This window comes from Microcaecilia unicolor, chromosome 2, assembly GCF_901765095.1.
Source record: "Microcaecilia unicolor chromosome 2, aMicUni1.1, whole genome shotgun sequence".
Classification (NCBI taxonomy): Eukaryota; Metazoa; Chordata; class Amphibia; order Gymnophiona; family Siphonopidae; genus Microcaecilia; species Microcaecilia unicolor.
The window spans coordinates 339,427,344-339,446,727 of record NC_044032.1 but is presented as its reverse complement, the minus strand read 5'-3'; the positions used below and the strand labels follow the sequence as shown (position 1 = coordinate 339,446,727).

The window sequence follows — 19,384 nt, the reverse complement described above, 5'->3', positions numbered from 1 at the left end:
ATACACCCTTCCCAATTATTACTTATCATGACAGAACATTTTCCCTAACGGTTCCCTTAAAAACATAATCACCATTACATGATAACCTTGCTAGCGCCCACTTCATTTGTGTGAGAAACAGGCCTTTTTTACTAGTGTTTCTATATTATTACCTTTTAAGTATTTAAACATCTGTATCATATCTCCCCTGTCCCTTCTTTCCTCTAGGCTATGCATATTCAGGTCTTCCAGTCTCTTTGAATAAGTCTTTTTGTGCAAGCCCCATACCATTTTTATTGCCTTCCTGTGGACCGCTTCAAGTCTTTTTATGCCCTTAGAAAGATACAGCCTCCAAAACTGAACATAATACTCCAGGTGGAGCCTCACCAATGACATTTATTTTACTTATTTTAAAAAATGTATACCCGGCTTAACTACAGGGGTATCAACACCTCTTTTTTTCTGCTGGTTATGCCTCTCTCAGTGCAGCATAGCATCATTCTGGCTATGGCCACTGCCTTATCACACTGTTTTTATCACCTTCAGAACCTTGAACACTATCACCCCAAAGTCCCTCTCCCTGTCTGTGCTTATCAGCCTCTCACCTCCTAGGATATACGGCTCCCTTGAATTTCTTCTTCCCAAATGCATCACTCTGCACTTCTTTGCATTAAATTATAACTGCCAAATATTACATCATTCTTCTAATTTTTGCAGATCCTTTTCCATGTTTTCCACTCCCTCCAGGGTGTCCACTCTGTTACAAATCTTGGTATCATCCACAAAAGGGCAAACCTTACCTTTTAGCCCTTAGGCAATGTCACTCACAAATGTATTGAACAGAATCGGCCTCAGCACCGATCCTTGAGGCACTGCAGTACTCACTTTTCCTTCCTCTGAATGAATTCCATTGACCACCACCCTCTGGTGTCTGTCTGTCAACCAATTTCTAATCCAGTTCACCACTTTGGGCCCTAAATTCAACCTGTCAAATTTATTCAAGCTCATTCTGTAAGGAACCCTTGTCAAAGACTTTCCAGAAATCCAAGTAGATTACATCTAGCATAAGTCCTTGATCCAACTCTCTGGTCATCTAGTCATAGAATTCAATCAAATTTGTTTGGCACGATTTACCTTTGGTAAAACCATGTTGCCTCAGATCTTGTAATTCATTGGATTCCAGGAAATCAGTTATCTTTTCCTTCAGCAGTGCTTCCATTACTTTTCTAATAACTGAAGTGAGGCTTACTGGCCTGTAGTTTTCCGCTCTTACTGGCCTGTAGTTTTCCGCTTCTTCTCCATCACTACTTTTGTGAAAAGGGACCACATCCACTCTTCTCCAATCCCATGGAACTCTCCAATCCCATGGAACCTCTCCCGTCTCCAAGGATTTATTAAACATCTTTAAGAGAACCTGTCAGATCCTCTCTGAGCTTCCTCAGTGCTCTGGGATGAATGTATAGCCTGTTCTAAAATACATGAGATATGGACGTTCATGTGATGGTTATATCCTGTATGAACATCCATTTTATAAAATGAAATGTCCAAACTATGAAGGGCACAAAACAAGGGACATGGCCAGCACTGTGGTAGCATAGGAATATCCACATAGATGTTAATGTGGAATGGAGGAGTAGCTTAATGGTTGGAGCAGTGGGCTGAGAACCAGGGTACTTGGGAACCTTGGTTCAAATTGTGAGCCCTCCAGGGAGAGAAAAATGCCTACCGTACATGAATGTATATTGCTTCAATAGCCCTCAGGCTTACAGATGGTATATAGGAAATTAATTACAAAATTTTAGTAACGTGAATGTCTATAGTTCCTGAAGCTGTCACAGAGCCTGGTATCTCTTGCTAACTTCATAATTTGGGAAGGAAGAGGGCAGCAACCACCGGGGGATTAAGGAGGTAATGAGTCATAATCCGTCCACTGGACTGCTGCTCAATTAGAGCATCTTTCTGTAACCTGGATGTGTCAAGTACCAGGTCTAAATACCAATATCCTTCTTTTTGGGCATAGACCTCCTTCTGAAATCAGAGTTGAACATCCATATTTTGGCCCTTCTTTAGTCCCGTCCCAAACACACCCTCTTGCCATAAAGATGTATTGCAGTTTTAGACATAAGTACATAAGTACATAAGTAGTGCCATACTGGGAAAGACCAAAGGTCCATCTAGCCCAGCATCCTGTCACCGACAGTGGCCAATCCAGGTCAAGGGCACCTGGCACGCTCCCCAAACGTAAAAACATTCCAGACAAGTTATACCTAAAAATGAGGAATTTTTCCAGTCCATTTAATAGCGGTCTATGGACTTGTCCTTTAGGAATCTATCTAACCCCTTTTTAAACTCCGTCAAGCTAACCGCCCGTACCACGTTCTCCGGCAATGAATTCCAGAGTCTAATTACACGTTGGGTGAAGAAAAATTTTCTCCGATTCGTTTTAAATTTACCACACTGTAGCTTCAACTCATGCCCTCTAGTCCTAGTATTTTTGGATAGCGTGAACAGTCGCTTCACATCCACCCGATCCATTCCACTCATTATTTTATACACTTCTATCATATCTCCCCTCAGCCGTCTCTTCTCCAAGCTGAAAAGCCCTAGCCTTCTCAGCCTCTCTTCATAGGAAAGTCGTCCCATCCCCACTATCATTTTCGTCGCCCTTCGCTGTACCTTTTCCAATTCTACTTTATAAAATCGGGATTTGCATGTCCATGCAATATGGATGTCTAAATTCCAGTTTTCAGACACTTAGAGCATGAATAGAGCTTCTAAAATAAGGCCATCCTTGGAGGGTATCCAGCGAGTTCTCAACTGGACAGTTCCTCCTGGACAATTCCAAACCACCAGTTACCCTCTGGACAATTGCCATCTAGATCAATTACCCTCTGGATAATTCTTCCCTCCAATGTGTCAATTCCCACCTGGTTAATTTCTCACCACCCTCATCTGCTTTTTCAGTGCTCACTCGCTCCTTGTTCTGCTGTATGAGTCTTTGATCTTCTTCCCTCCTCCCTCCCTGCAGTTACCGGCATTTTATTACCCCCCCCCCCCCCAGTTACCTGAATTTCATTCTTGCCTTGCCCCGCCACGATTACTGGCATTTCACTCCTCCCATCCCCCCTATAATATCCATCCCCAACCCCCCTCCCCCAATGACCAGCATTGCTCTTACTTCTTCTCACGCTGATACCAATGCTGTGCACTATGTACTACTACTACTATAAATCACTTCTATAGTGCTACCAGTCATATGCAGTGCTTTACAATTGAACATGAAGAAAGACAGTCCCTGCTCAAAAGAGCTTACAATCTAAATCAGGACAAACAGACAGACTATGTACAACACACAGCATTGGTGTCAGCGTGAGAAGAAGAAAGAACTCATGGTAAGAGCAATGACAGTCATCAGGAGAGAGACAGAAGCGCTGGCAGAGGGCAGGGCAAGAGTGATATGCAGGAAACTGAAGGGAGGGGGGGAGTGGAAGACAGGAGTGTAGGTCTAGAAGAGGTGGGAAAATGGCTGTGGTGTAGCAAACTCACTGCTATGGGCCTAGAACACAGTCTGCAAACTATTAAAACTGAATATTGGGTTCTACTATGAATACTAGATTTAAAAAGGAAACTAGAGATACATCCGATTCAGCCTTATATCTGTCTACCCCTCTTCCTCATTTCTAATGGTTTACCAAGTAATATTTTTGTTGTTACATATACACTATGTTTAAAGTATATTTGGCAACATAAATGTTAATATGTGTGTGTGTGTGGGGGGGGGGGGGGAATTGTCCTTGTTAGAGGGGGGGAATTAGGGGGAAATTGACCTAGTTGGGAATTATCCAGGAAGTAATTGGTGAGTGGGAATTGTCGTGGGGGGGGGGGGGGACTATCCAGGTGGGAACTGACCTAGAACCCCTTGGAGGCCTTCATGAGTTGCATAAAATGCACTTACATATCAGGAGCTCAATCAGGGAAATTAGTCTAGAGGTATCCAAGGTGCATTAGTGAAGCTCTGTCTCTTATATAATATTAATATTTTTACAACTTTTGTATTACAGTTTTACGATTTGCATCAAACTTAAATCAAGGAAAACTTATAAGATTAAAAGCAATAAACAAGGAAGAAAAGAAGAAAGTTTAAATAGTTTTGTATACTTGTCATTCACTCTATGTTTAAGGAAAATATTAAGAAGCTGTTAGTACGTTGCTCTGCTATGTGTATTTCCTTGATGTGGGTTTTACAATAAAATCATAAGTAAGTGGACAGTGTTTTTTAAAGAGATTCTCAGCCACAGAACCGCTTCCAGCAATCACCCTCTTGTTATTGTGGTTCATGAAATTCCACAAGTGCAAAGCATAAGAGCTATTAAAAGTGTCACTGGGATTCCAGACCTGAAAGTACCTTTCCCATGCAGGAAAGGGAATTGGATAGAATCGCTGAGGGTTCAGAATGAAAAAATCTCCACATGTGGTATCTTCTGTACCCTTGAAAACTGGCATCTCACATTGCCTTTTTATCACTCGAGTAATTAGTCCAGGGCCTTGATGTCCCCATATCTCTCCTTTGTAGTTCTTCACAAAGTCCTCCATGCAGTCCCAGAGAAATTGATAGTGCCTTTGGAAACCAAATATTGCTCCATTAACAACCTGAGCTCCCTGCGATGCCAGGAAATCGACTTCTGGGATAGGCCTCATGGATATGATATCTGTGTCCATGTAAATCCCACCATACTTCCAAATTATTGCAAATCTGAAGGCATCAGAGCTGACATGTGCCCAGTATTTCTCCTTGGCTGGGTTTACCTGTAAACGAAAGATGTAGAGTATTTTTCATTATTGGTATTCAATCAGGAGAGATTAACACATACTCAAGACTGGTGCTAGACATGATGGGGCTCAGGGCAGACGCTAGAGAGGGGGCCCTAAAGCTTGCTTGCAGGCCATTACTCTGTCAACTTCAGGCAGGTTTAGGGCCCCCTTTAACATGAGGGCCCAGGACAATTGCCCTGTTTGCCCACCCCTAATGCCAGCCCTGCTGGAATGCTTTGTCGAGACTACTGAAAGAGACATCGGATCACCCAACATTTAAAACATTACTAAAGACTTATTTGTTTAGTAAAGCTTACCCCAAAGACCTCATTATTTTTTATCCCCTATTTCCGTTTTGACTGATTTCCCGTTTTTTGCCTTCTGTCTGCTTCCCTTTTGTTGCTCCTGTTTTCCCATCCGTATTCTCCTATTTAGCTGCTTTCGTTACTGTATTTGTTAATTTTCTATAATTATTATATCCTGCTGTATTATGTTTTGATGTATTAACTTTGTTAGCCACATTGAGCCCGCACTAGCTGGGAAAATGTGGGATATAAGTGAACCAAATAAATATGTATTGTCAACAGAAAATATATATTGGTCGTTTTACAGTTTGCTAGTGCATTGTGGTATTTAACGGCGCTGACTGCCTCAAGCTGATTTGGATCTTGATATTCAGTGCCAGCCCCTATCCAGGTACCAGCACTGGATATAAGGGAACTCAGTGGCTCCAGGAAGTTATCCAAATAGTGCTGATATTCAGTGTGGTACCAGATAACTAAATGGGCATTTTTAGGACAGCTATTTATACAGTCCTTTGTGTCCTGTTATGTATCATCATCCAGGCACCACCATTAAATATCAGCAGTGCCTGGCTCACTTCTGGGACTGCCCCAACTGCAATCCTGGACTATCCTGGCACAGACTAATACATAAGTACATAAGTATTGCCATACTGGGACAGACCGAAGGTCCATCAAGCCCAACACCCTGCTTCCAACAGTGGCCGATCCAGGTCACAAATACCTGGCAAGATCCCAAAACACTACAATACATTTTATGCTGCTTATTCTAGAAATAAGCAGTGGATTTTCCCCACATCCACTTTAATAATGGACTATGGACTTTTTCTTTAGGAAGCCAGCCAAACCTTTCTTAAACCCCGCTAAGCTAACTGCTTTTACTACATTCTCTGGCAACAAATTCCAGTTTAATTACACGTTGAGTGAAGAAATATTTTCTCCAATTTGTTTTAAATTTACTACTTTCTAGCTTCATTGTGTGCCCCCTAGTCCTAGTATAGTGAGGCGTTGGTCTTCCCGGGTTTTCATTAGCACTATCTGGTTTGGGGCCACTGAAAATCCACATATAGCCCAGTCAGTGTGATTTCAACCAGGCAGGAGCGGATCCTACCCGGTTCAATCACTTTAAATATCTCCCCCACAGATTTTTGTGTTTTCAAATAACCCCTAATTAGTTGGAAAATAAATGTACAATTTATAAAACACCTGAGAATAGAAGCCCTAGCAGCAAACTGATATACACTGAACTAGAAATGAATATTGACTGTAGATTGCACTTCTGTTTTCTCCTTACATAGTCAACGTATTACATACAATTAGATTCACTTTCTAGCTGCTTTATTAGAAAAAGAAAGACAACACATATACGTCATGCTGATGGGATGGTGGATTTTTTTTTTGTGGATATGTATGGTGGTGGTGGTGGTGGTGGTGGGGGGGGGGGGTCAGTACTCAAAATGATTTAACTGGGCAGGAGAGGCTTCGGCCTCTTTAAAATGCTCCTGGTCAATTATCTGCAGATATCCAGTGGCATATAAGCAGGTAGTGCTGCACTTACTGGTCATCCTAAATCTGGGCAGGAGAGGGGCATTACAGGAGAGGAGTCTATCTAGGTGGAGCCAGCATTTATCCAGACACTGGCAGTTTTTGTGCGGTGTGCAGCTAGCTAACCAGCAGATAGGACTGCAGTGTTGCCTGTGCTTCCTGCGCCATGCCCACCTCCCTTGATGTAAACTTTCGGGCCTGGCATAGGAAGCACTAGCAATACTGCAGAGATCCAGGTCCTGCGTGTCTCTCATGGTAGTTTATTAGCGCGAGCCTAGCAGAGGTGCAACAGGAGGGAGGGCGCAAGACTGTGCTGCAGGGGCATGGTGGATGGGTGGGGAGAGGGAGTGGGCCCTGCATGCAATGAAGGTGCGGTTCAAACTGGGGAGGCACCTGATCCTGACAACAACAAAGTAATAGCCAATCAACTGCTGCTCTGGGCAGTGATGTCAGACCCTGGCTTGCATTTGACTGGGTCCAACTTTAGGTCCCAGCTCAACTGTTTTTGGGACCAGAAGTTCAGGCCCAATCAGCTGCAAGCCATATCTGACATCTTTTGGAAAGCCTGTAGAGGGGGAGACGCTGAGGGATGGAAAATACTTTTTTTTTTTTTTTAAACTACTTTCCCAAATTTTTACTTTGTTACTAAGTACAAAAGTACAGCTTAACAGAGCTACCAAGTTACCCATTCCAGGAGGGAGACATTTTGGCCAGTCCTGGTTTTAAACTTACATCCCAAAGCAGTGTAGTATTTGTTGTCCATGACTCTACCCATTAAAATCAGTGCTGCAGGACCCACAATGCACCAGGATGAAGTTGGCAGAAAACTAGGACTGGCCAAAAGTCTCCCTCCTGGAATGGGTAACTTCTCATTACAAGTAAAAGTACTGCCAATTGTACTTAAGTACTGTAACAAAGTACTTAAGCCCAAGCAACCACAAGCTTTCCTACTCTTTTAATCATCTTTTCAGGCTTCATCTTCTGAAATAAACCAACTCATTCTTCAGACTCTACATACTCACCAATCCATAACAATGAATATCCAATTCATAGATTCTTGCCCTGCAGCAATAAGACTTCTGGATCTGCTTCTACATACTGTGAGTAAATTGCTTGTATTTGCATTGGCATAAACAGTTGAAATTCAGAAAAGTGGAGTCTTCTTTGGACATGAGTTATAACTGCTGGGTTTACCTGTCTAGATATTAAGGCATGTGCATGCTTCAAGAGGGCCAGGGACATGCTTTTCAAACTTGTCCTCTCATCTGCCTCTCTCTCTCTCTTCTGCCTCTGTCTGCTACTTTGCCTCTGTATCTCTGTTCATCTATCTGCCTTAATTTTGGGGGGAAGGGCCTGGTACTCAGGCCCTGATGATCAAAGGTAAATGCGGCCACTAACGTCAGATTAGTGCCTGATTTACCAGTGCGGGATGACCGGAGGGGACTGGTACGAGCGCACCAGGGAATACAACAGAGTTCATTTAAACTATATTTAAATGAGCTCCATGGTATTCTGCCGGTATGATCAAAGCATTGTACTCTCATCGTACAAGTGGAATAGCACCTTAACCCTACGCCAGCTCGGAGCTAGGATTAGGGTTAAGGATCTCTTCCTCCCCTTCCCCCCCCCCCCCCATCCATGCCAAGCAGCCCAGGCTGTCACTGCCAGCTGAGCTACCACCATCAGTCCTGGGGGCAGGGTTGCCAGGTGGAAAAATTTTTTCCCACCCAATCGAGCCCAAATCCAGCCCAAAACCCGCCCAAAGTCAAACCCCGCCCCTGACACCCCCACCCCCGCGTCATCATCCCCGCCCCCGCCGTCATCAACCCCGCCCCCGCCGTCACCGGCCCCGCCTCCCCCGTCATCGGCCCCTCCTAAAACGTCATGAACCCCGCCCAAAACGTCACTAACCCCCGCCCCCCGCGGCCGAAAAAAAACGCTTTTAAAACCGTCCAAACGACCCAAAAGGAGCCCAAAAAACCGCAACCCGCCGCGGGCAAAAATTTCCCGCGGCGGGTCGCGGAAAACCGCCCAATTGGGTGGTAAAACCGCCCACCTGGCAACACTGCCAGTGGACCCCTAGACCCTCACCCCCAGCACATAACCTGTCCCCTGCCAAACAGAAGGCCTGGAGGTCCAGTGGACCTCCAGGCCCCTCAACCACTGAACAGAAACCACCACCTCCCCCCCAAAAACTAAAATACCTTGGTGGTCCAGTGGGACCCTCGACAGCCCCCCGCTAGCTCTGGTGGTCTAGCAGTGGGGGTCCCCATCCCTCCCTTTCTCTCTGAACCCAACCCCTCCCCTCATACCTCAGAACAGAAGAGAGAAGGACTAGCACTTCCTCCCTCCTTTGGACACCACCTCAAAATAGTGGTGCACTGCCCTGCCCAGTACATCCTGGGATGCACTAGGTGGGGCTTAACTTCCATATAAGGGTGAGTGTTTTAGACTATGGATGTTCCTCTGCTGCTTCACAGTCCTCCATGTGCTCCAGGGGGAAGTCTGTTCGAAAACATTGAAAGGTCTGCACACAATCTTTGAAACTTGTGTAACATTCTGGGCAATTAATTTATAATTATCTTGTGTGGAATTCCACTGTTACGGACAGTAGGTAGTTTCCCATTCCATGCAGGGCTCATCCCACAACAAGATAGAGAAAAAGAAATACTCAGATAACAACATAGGGCAAAAGTGGGACTTGAACCCACCACCTGAGGCTCTCAGTTTGGATTCCTCTATAGCTGTTCTCGCTATTAGGCTTTGTCTCCACATAGACACAGTCCTGGCTATCTTGAAATATGATGTTTCCTCTGCTGCCATTAGGATGGGCTGTGTCCCTCACATTGTGTCTGACCAATATTTATTAAAACATTTATAGACAGCACTATCATACAATTCTACACAGTTTCCAAAAAAAAACAAAACCCATAATAAAAAATTGTAACATATAACAGAAGGACCTTCAAATGCAAACATACATATAGCAGTTAAATATAATAAATCATAAATCCAACAGGCCTGACGTCAGTGGAAACTATTACAAAGAATAAAATTACAGAACATGTAGACAAACATGGTTTAATGGGACAGAGTCAGCATGGATTCAGCCAAGGGAGGTCTTGCCTCACCAATTTGCTTAATTTCTTTGAAGGCGTGAATAACCATGTGGATAAAGGTGAGCCGCTTGATGTAGTGTATCTACTGAAAAAATTAAGGAGTCATGGGATAGGAGGCAATGTCCTTCTGTGGATTAATTGGTTATTGGACAGAAAACAGAGAGTAGGGTTAAATGGTCATTTATCTCAATGTAGGAGGGTGAATAGTGAAGGGTCGCAGGGATCTGTACTGGGACTGGTACTATTTAACAAATTTATAAATGATCTGGAAATCAGAATGACTAGTGAAGTGATTACATTTGCAGATGACATGAAACTATTCAAGGTTGTGAAAAATTGCAGGAAGACCTTAGGAAACTGGAAGACTGGGCATCCAAATGGCAGATGAAATTTAATGTAGACAAATGCAAAGTAATGCACATTGGGAAGAATAATCTAAATCATAGTTATCTGATGCTAGGGTCCACTTTAGGAGTCAGCACTCAAGAAAAAGACCTAGGTGACATTGTAGACAATATGCTGAAATCTTCTGCTCAGTGTGTGGTGGTGGCCAAAAAAACAAACAGGATGCTAGGAATTATTAGGAGAGGGATGAAAAATAAAGCCAAAAATATTATAATGCCTCTGTATCGCCCAATGGTGTGACCTCACCTGGAGTATTGCATTCAGTTCTGATTGCCGTATTTCAAAAAAGATATAGAAGAATTAGAGACTCAAAGAGCAACCAAAATGACAGAAGGGATGAAACTCCTGTATGAGGAAAGGCTAAAGAAGTTAGGGCTCTTCAGCTTGGAAAAGAGACAGCTGAGGAAGGACATGATTGAGGTCTACAAAATCCTGAGTGATGTGGAACAGGTGGAGGTGAATTGATATTTCACTCATTCAAAAAGAACAAAAACCAGGGGACACTCAATGAAACTGCATGGAAATACTTTTAAAACAAATAGGAGGAAATGTTTTTTCACTCAAAGAATAATTAAGCTCTGGAATTCTCCGTCAGAGGATGTGGTAACGGCGGTTAGCACACCTGGGTTTAAAAAAGGTTTGGACAAGTTCCTGGAGGAAAAGTTCATAGTCTGTTATTGAGATGGACATGGGAGAAGCCACTGCTTGCCCTGAGATTGGTATCATGGAATGGTGCTAATAATTGGGTTTCTGCCAGGTACTTGTGACCTGGATTGGCCACTGCTGGAAGCAGGATACTAGGCTGGATGGACTATTAGTCTGACCCAGTATGGCTATTCTTATGATGTTATGAGGGCCTTGGCCACTATTGAGGAGATGGCCATAGAAGGGGTAGCTGGGGAGGACAGCTCCCAGCCTGCAGAGGCCAGTTAGTTTTCTGCTGCCATACTGTTCTCTCTCACAGGCTACTGTACATAGCTTGCAATGTACTCTCTACCATTGCCTGTTTGTAAAAAAAACCCCAAAACATTAGAGTTATACCACGAAATGACTATATGTATGACTATGTAATGTGCCCCCTGTCTGTGATTGGCTGAGAGAGACCTGAAGGGGCATAATCAAAAGGGAGGGGTATCCAAGTAGGTGGAGCTGTGGCCAAGTGGTTAGAGCACCGGTCTTGTAAACCAGAAGCAACCACTTCAAACCCCACTAGTACTACTGAAAAACCAAGCAAAAATAGCTTTGATTTAGAACATCCCTGACGAGCACTTGGATTTTTTTTTGGGGTGGGAGGGGATTTGTGACCACTGGGGAAGTAAGGGGAGGTCCTCACCGATTCCCTCGGATGGTCATTTGGTCAATTGGGGCTTCTTTTTGAAGTTTGGTCATGAAAAAAAGGGACCAAGTAAAGCCAGCGAAATGCTCGTCAAGTCTGGCTTTTTTTTTCCATTATCGGGCAAAGCCAGCCATCTCGTGAGCATACCCCCATCCCTCCCCCATCTCGCCTTCACTACCCTACCAACACGCCCCCTTGAAATTTCACCAGCACCGCGACGGAAAGCAGTTGAAGCCAGCCAAAATCGGCTTTCGATTATACCGATTTGGCCGGTTTCAGGAGATCACCGGCCATCTTCCGATTTGTGTCGGAAGATGGCCAGCAATCACTTTCGAAAATGAGCTGGATAGTCACACAGGTGTCCGAGCAGAGCTCACAGGAAGGAGTCTATACAATGGCAGGTGGCAGACTGTGTAATGCCCATGATAACCCCGTGCTGGTACCCACATGGAGGTACAGAGCCATCAAGTGGGGGGGGGGGGGGGGGCAGGGGGAACAAGATTCCCTGGGCCCAGCCTCCAAGGAGGGTCTGGCGCAGGGTCTGACTCTTTCCTGCTCCTCTGTGTCGAGACCTGGGTGATTTCATTAATGCAGGAATGAGCAGACTCAGGAAGGTAATGGGCAGCAGCCTGAGTAGGGAGGCAGGTGTGAGGTGGTGGCGGTTGCGGCAGCCCTGTCCCAAGCTGATCATCCCTCTCCTTATATACTCAAGCATCCTTCTGGCTTTGACCATAACCTTTTCTATCTGTTTGGCCACCTTAAGATCATCAGACACAATCACCCCCAAATCCTACATAAGTACATAAGCAGCACCATACTGGGAAAAGACCAAGGGTCCATCAAGCCCAGCATCCTGTCTCCGACAGCGGCCAATCCAGGCTTCAAGAACCCGGCAAAGCCAAAAAAAAAAATTTAATAATGTTCAATGGATTTTTCCCTCAGGAATCTGTCCAAACCCCCTTTAAATTCCATAAGGCCAGCTGCTGTCACTACGTTCTCCAGCAACGAGTCAATGCAGGCACAAGAAGACCATCCATCACACCCAACAGGCAAGGGTGAAAAAAAAATCACAAGAGGAGGCAGTCTTAAGACACAAATGCAAATTCGCCCTTACTTCCTTCTCACTCACAGCAGCAAACATATCCCAGATGATTTCTGCTGCTTCCAAGTCCTTCATCAATGGCTCACCAAGCAGTAAAGAGTGGAGGAGTGGCTTAGTGGTTAGAGTATTGGTCGTGACATCCAGAAGTGCCTGGTTCAAATCCCACTGCTGCTGCTTGTGATCTTGCACAAGTTACTTAACTCTCCATTGCCTCAGGTACAAACTTAGTTGTGAGTCGGGACAGGGAAATACCTAGTGTACCTAAATGTAACTCACCTGGAGCTAATACTGAAAAAGGTGTGACCAAAATCCAAATAAATAAATTATATGTTGTAATGTAGACTAAAAAAATCACACTAAAGCCTTCAGTCTGAACCAGAGCACAAGACTCCAAATCCTCCTTTACTTGTATTAAAGAGTAAACAGCGTAAAGCTCCTTAGGATGGTTCAGGGATTCCTGCATCTTCCCTTTGTAATAACAAGTTTGCTCATTAGCTACAGTCAATTTCTACTCATTCAGCTTAATCAAATAAGAATCCTTTGCTTCTGTATCCCCACTACTCCTCCACTCTGTCTCCGATTGGTGAAGCTCACATCTAAGGATCCTCAGAGCAAAAGAAAACCATGGCAAAAATGTTTTCACAAGAACCACCATTACAGACAACTTTCAAGGGAGCCACTTGATCCAAAGCAACACAGTGTGAGCAATTTCAGTGACCCCCATAATACCAACATCACCCAATAATGCGGCCCAAACATTCATCAATTGGGTAGCTTCCACCTAGAAGAGGAGGAACCCCTAGAGAGGTGACTTGTAAAAGCTCTAAAAACATTGAACAACAGTAAAAAATAGTTAGTCCACACCATCGACAGGCTGGTTACAATATCAATACCCAACCAGAGTGATTAATAATTAAATCTAAAATGTGACCTGATTCACTATTTGACATAAGTCCAGAGTAGAAAGGACATCAAACAGCACAAGACTAAAATCAATACCCTGCTTTAAAGGCAAATTGAAATTGAGACACGTCAACAGAAAGAGTAACAAACAAGTCCAATAAAGAAGAACAATCATGTTGTAACATCATTGGCAGGCTGTAAGCTAGACAGACAGACAGCTCATCATTTTTCAATATTAAAAGATCAGCTAAATCACCATTACCAGCAATAACCCTCTGAAAATGCATAGTTTCTCCATAAATTAAGAGCAACCTTCACACTTTAAATCTCTACAAACCCAACCTTAGATAAAACCAAAAGGACAACACTGCTGAACCAATACAACATCAGAGGGCTATAACTATGAATCAGTGACCCCAAGAATATCAATAGAATGCTGAGAGAACAAGTCAAATATTAATGAAACCTTATTTGCCACAGAACACACATTTAACAGACCTATTTGTAACATACCAGTGTCAAACATGGCCTGCTCAGACATGGTGGGAATAACAGTAAAATAACCACCCACCCGAGACCCAAAATGCCTTGAAGGGAGTGAGTCATAATGGCCACTACCCGAAACTCCAATCCCAAACTCCCAAGGTGTGGAAAGTCCGCACAAAGGAGTGCCCTAAGGAGCTCCTTAGTCGCACTCCTTTGTCAGTCGCTCTCTTTGGTATCAGCCCCTTGCTCTTCACACATGTGCTGTTGATCAAATTTCAATGCTCAAGTGGGGGTAATAATCCAAATAATCACTCAAAACCCAACACATAGAAATCTATGCATGAACAACTGGAGTCTGACAGTGACTCTTTTCACACTAAGACACAGTGTCACGCTTTCAAAGCTGGAAACTGGGTTTGTGAGCCCTTGGGCCACTGCCGAGGAGCAGCAACGGCAGGCAAAACCACCCTCAAACCAGGGACAGGGCAGCACAGGACTGGAACCCCGGACTGAAGTTGCAGCCGAGGCAAACAGGCAGGACTAAAGCAGAGCAGGTACCCTGAAACTTCACCTGCACTTGGCCACTTTTCACCCAGAGTTGAGCTCCTGGCTGCAGGTGGCCGGCAGGACTTACTGGGCAAGGCAGGGCTGGATACCCACAGGCAACACACAACAGAGTAGAACTAAAAGCTGCCAGCGCAGCCACTAAACAAGAAACACAAACACTGACAAACCAAAAGACAGGACTGAAAGCTGCCAGGCAGCCACTAAACAAGAAACACAGAAAACAACAAAGAATCGAGACTAGGACAGTACAAGCAAGGCAACACAAAGACTAAACAGAAACAGGCAAGGAACTAGAACAAGGAATCAAACTCAGGCTGAAGTGCAACAAGCACCCACATACCAGGGCCTAAGACGATGCAAAGGCAAAGCAGAAAGATTTCAGAATGGCTAATAAGCCCAACAGCAGCTGAGGCTCAGCTGCAGCATTCACCAGGCAACTATGGGTGCTGTGCAGGTTCAAACAAGAAGAGCAAGTCTGGCAGTCTGGAAGATCCGGACCGGACTAACCTGAAATCTGGAATGGGTGACAACAACCAGACAGTTCACTGCAGCCACCAGGTCAGGCCACCAGGTGGCGAAATGACTGAGAGCCTGAAACATGGGCAGAATCGTAACACACAGCCCAGTGATTCACTATATCATCATCATTACTTTCTCATGTTTATAAAAATGCTGCTGATTCTTTAAAGGTTCAAGCAGCTACAAAGTTAAGTAGTGTTACTATAAACATGAGAAAGTAATGCATGTGTATATATATATATATATATATATATATATATATATATATATTTAAAACATTTGTATTTATTTATTTATTTCTTGCATTTGTATCCCACATTTTCCCACCTATTTGCAGGTTCAATGTGGCAGTGATCTGCCATGGCTGAATAGAGATACAATTAATAATAACATAAGAATATGAATAACATAGTGGAATAAAACATTAGGTATAAGAAGATCGATAATGAAATAGCAATTGAAACAGTAATGTATTAAAGTTCAGGTTATGGGTCATTATGATATGTTCTATTGAAGAGATAGGTCTTCAGTGATTTCCGAAAATTGATACGGTTACTTATTTTTTTCACATCAAGTAGTAATGCATTCCAAAGCTGCGTTCCTATGTAAGAAAAACTGAATGAATGTATTAATTTATATTTTATGTATCCCACATTTTCCCACCTATTTGCAGGCTCAATGTGGCTTACATAATTCCGTAAGTGGTGATTACCAGTTCCGGATAGGAGAAATACATAGTTGGGGTAAAGGGACAAATTAAGTTAGGTTACATGAGGAAAGTTCGTCCTATGATAAGAGCTAAAGGTAATAGGTTAAACTTCATTCATGACAAAAAAGCTTGAATAATTAGGATCATTAAACTGGAAATCAAGATAATTAGCAAAAACAGTTGAGATGTAGAGAATACATATTGTATAGTTGCGTTTTGTTAATTTGAATTTATGATGAGTTGTTATTGTATGCTTTCTTAAATAAATAAGGTTTCAAAAGTTTACGGAAGGTCACTATGTCGTGTGTTATTTTCATGGATTTTGGTAATTCATTCCAAATTTGCGTGCATATGTAAGAGAAGCTGGATGCATATGTTAATTTATATTTCAGTCCCTTACAGTTTGGGTAGTGGAGATTCAGGAATGTTCGTGATGAGCTTGTAGAGTTCCTGGTTGGTAGTTCAATAAGGTCTGACATATATCCTGGAGCCTCACCGTGTATGATCTTATGAACCAGGGTGCAAACCTTAAAAGCAATACATTCTTTTAAAGGGAGCCAGTGTAGTTTTTCTCGTAAGGGACTAGCACTTTCATATTTCATTTTGCCAAGTATGAGTCTGACTGCCGTGTTCTGTGCAGTTTGAAGTTTTTTAATAATTTGCTCTTTGCACCCAGCATAGATGGCATTGCAGTAGTCTAGCTGGCATAATACCAATGATTGCACCAGTCTGCAGAATGCTTCTCTTGGGAAGAAAGGCTTAATTCTTTTAAGTTTCCACATGGAATGGAACATTTTCTTTGTTGTGATTTTCGCATGGTTCTCTAATGTAAGGTTGCAATCAATTGTAACTCCTAAAATTTTCAAAGTTTCTGAGATGGGGAGAGTAAAGCTAGGGATGTTTAACTTAGTGGGTTTGTACTTATTGTGCTGTGATGAACGAATGAAACGTGTTTTCTCAGCATTGAGTTTTAATTTAAAAGCATCCGCCCATGAGTTCATTATATGGAAGCTGTCGTTTATTGCTTTAGTAATTTCTGTTAGGTCATGTTTAAATGGGATATAAATCGTAACATCATCTGCATAAATGAAAGGATTATGGCCTTGTTTAGCTAATGTTTTGGCTAATGGCGTCATCATTAAATTGAAAAGGGATGGTGAAAGTGGAGATCCTTGAGGGACTCAACATTCTGATTTCCAGGGTGATGATATTATTGAATTTGATATCACTTGGTATGTTCTAGTTGTTAAGAAACCTTTGATCCAGTTAAGTATGTTTCCTGTAATACCAAAGTATTCTAAGATATTTAACAGAATTTCGTGATTAACCAAGTCAAAGGCACTGGACATGTTGAATTGCAGGAGAAGTATGCTATCTCCCTTTGCTATTGCTTGTTTAAATTTGGTTAGTAGAGTGATCAGTACAGTTTCTGTACTGTGGTTAGATCGAAATCCAGACTGTGATTCATGTAAAATCATGAACTTATTTAAATAATCGGTAAGCTGCTTAGTCACCATTCCTTCCATTAGTTTGACTACTAAAGGAATGGATGCTACTGGGCGGTAATTGCTTATATCATTTACTTTTTTCTTTATGTCCTTCGGTATTGGTGTGAGTAATATATTTCCTTTATCATTAGGGAAGAGACCATGTTGTAACATGTGGTTTAGATGTTTTGTGAGGTCTGTTATGAAGCGTTTAGGGGCAAATCTTATTAAGTTATTGGGGCATGTATCAAGCTTGCAGTGGGATTTAGCAAATGTACTAATCGCTTGAGTGATGGATTCTTCAGTGAGGGTAGTGAAGTTAGACCAAATTCTGTCAGCTGGGTATTCCTCAAAAGATAGATCCAAGCAGTCAAAGAATATTTCATGGTTGGTAGTGATAGATGATAATGAGATACGGATTCTAGCAATTTTCTCATCAAAATACTTAGCAAGACTGTCAGCTGATGGAGTATCTGTGGTAGATGAAGTGACTGGAGTGGTGTTTAGTGACTTGTTCACTAATAGAAAAAGTTTATGTGTGTCTTTGAAGTCTGGATCAATTTTTGTTTTGTAATATAATCTTTTGGAATGACGTATAGCATATTTGTACTTCCTTTGGATTTGTTTCCAAGCATTTAATGTGTCTTCATTTTTTCTTTTATTCCATGCTCTTTCGTATCTTCTAACCTGGGTTTTTAGCTTTTTTAACTCTTCATTAAACCATGGTATCGAATTGTTTCTTTGTGAGGATTTTGTTCGTAAAGGTGCTATATTATCTAGTGTATTCCTGCATCTAATGTCCCATTCTTGGAGATAATTATTCAAGTCTGTTTGAATAGTCCATTTGTCCTTGTAAAGCTGTTGCCAGAAAGTCATGGGATCTATTTTCCCTCTTGAGGTATAGGTGGTGCATTCTTGGTTCTGGTGTGTGTTTTTTCTTTTCCATTGTAAGGATATGTTCAATTTATGGTGATCTGACCAATGAACTTCTTCCCATTTTGTATCAACTAGAGTTAGATTTAGATCTGATGCTAATTTGTATGTAATGAGGTCAACAGTATGACCTTTGGTGTGGGTTGCTAGTATATTAGGCCAGATAAGGTCACATAGTTGAAGAAACTCTTTACATTCTCTAACATTGATTGAGTTAGAATCATCTAAGTGTAAGTTTATGTCACCTATAATAAGAACATTGGAGTTGGCTACACATGTGTTCGATATAAATTCCATAAGTAGTGATTGGCACTTAAGCCAGTTTCCCGGTGGCCTATAAAACAGCACAATATTCAGGTGGTCAATCAAGGATGTATGGTGGATTCTTATTGAGGCTATTTCAAGATGGGGTGTTACAGACTCGGCTGTTATTGTAGTGATGAATTGGGATTTAAGGATTAATGCTATACCTCCTCCTCGTTTTCCTTTTCTTGTCCAATGCGTGATTTTATAACCTGGAGGACATAGGTCTAAAATTGTAGGGTCATTTTGATCATGAAGCCAGGTTTCAGTGATGAGTAAGAGGTCAAGGTTATCAGTCGTAATCCAGTCTGTTATTATATTTGTTTTATTTACAACTGATCTAGAATTAATATAACCCAGCTGGATTATTTGATAAGGGTCGGTCTGATTTGAGGTTAAATTGATTTTTATTAATTATTATCTTGTATTTTAGGTATGTTTGGTCCTTTCTTTCCCTTATATTGATTTTGTCTTCATGTAGTGGATCTTCCATTAATCTGATTACAGTTATTTTGGTAAAATAAAATATTGGTGGGTGAACTATTAATACTGAATAATGTAGGTATGCTCTTGGTGACAGTAAGGGGTGTGGTAATATGTGGTGTATCAGGGATAAGGAGTAGATTATAAGAATCAGTTTAGTTGTTTCCATTTTGGTACCGGTCAGGATTTATGTGAGGTTATTGGTAGGTGTGTTATGGTAGTTGGTCCTGTTTATGATTAGATAATTTTTAATGCAGTTATAGTCAAATGGAGGTTTCAAAGGGATCACAACAGCATCTACTAATTGTCTGCAATAAAGCAAATAGCAGTTAAGTAAATAACAACTACTAAGCACAATTGTCTACAATTAAAGCAAATAACAGGTGGAGTATAT

General features: G+C 42.2%; 1 protein-coding gene across 1 annotated transcript in view; it reads right to left on the bottom strand.

Annotated features, from left to right (window-relative positions):
- Positions 1 to 3,903: 3,903 nt before the first annotated feature.
- Positions 3,904 to 19,384, bottom strand: part of LOC115463675 (alpha-1,4-N-acetylglucosaminyltransferase-like) — a 208,632-nt gene continuing 193,151 nt past the window's right edge. The window contains exon 4 of the mRNA XM_030194383.1: positions 3,904 to 4,785. Within this exon, the coding sequence (XP_030050243.1) occupies positions 4,195 to 4,785 (591 nt within the window). The 3' untranslated portion in view covers positions 3,904 to 4,194. The remainder of the gene's footprint in view (positions 4,786 to 19,384) is intronic.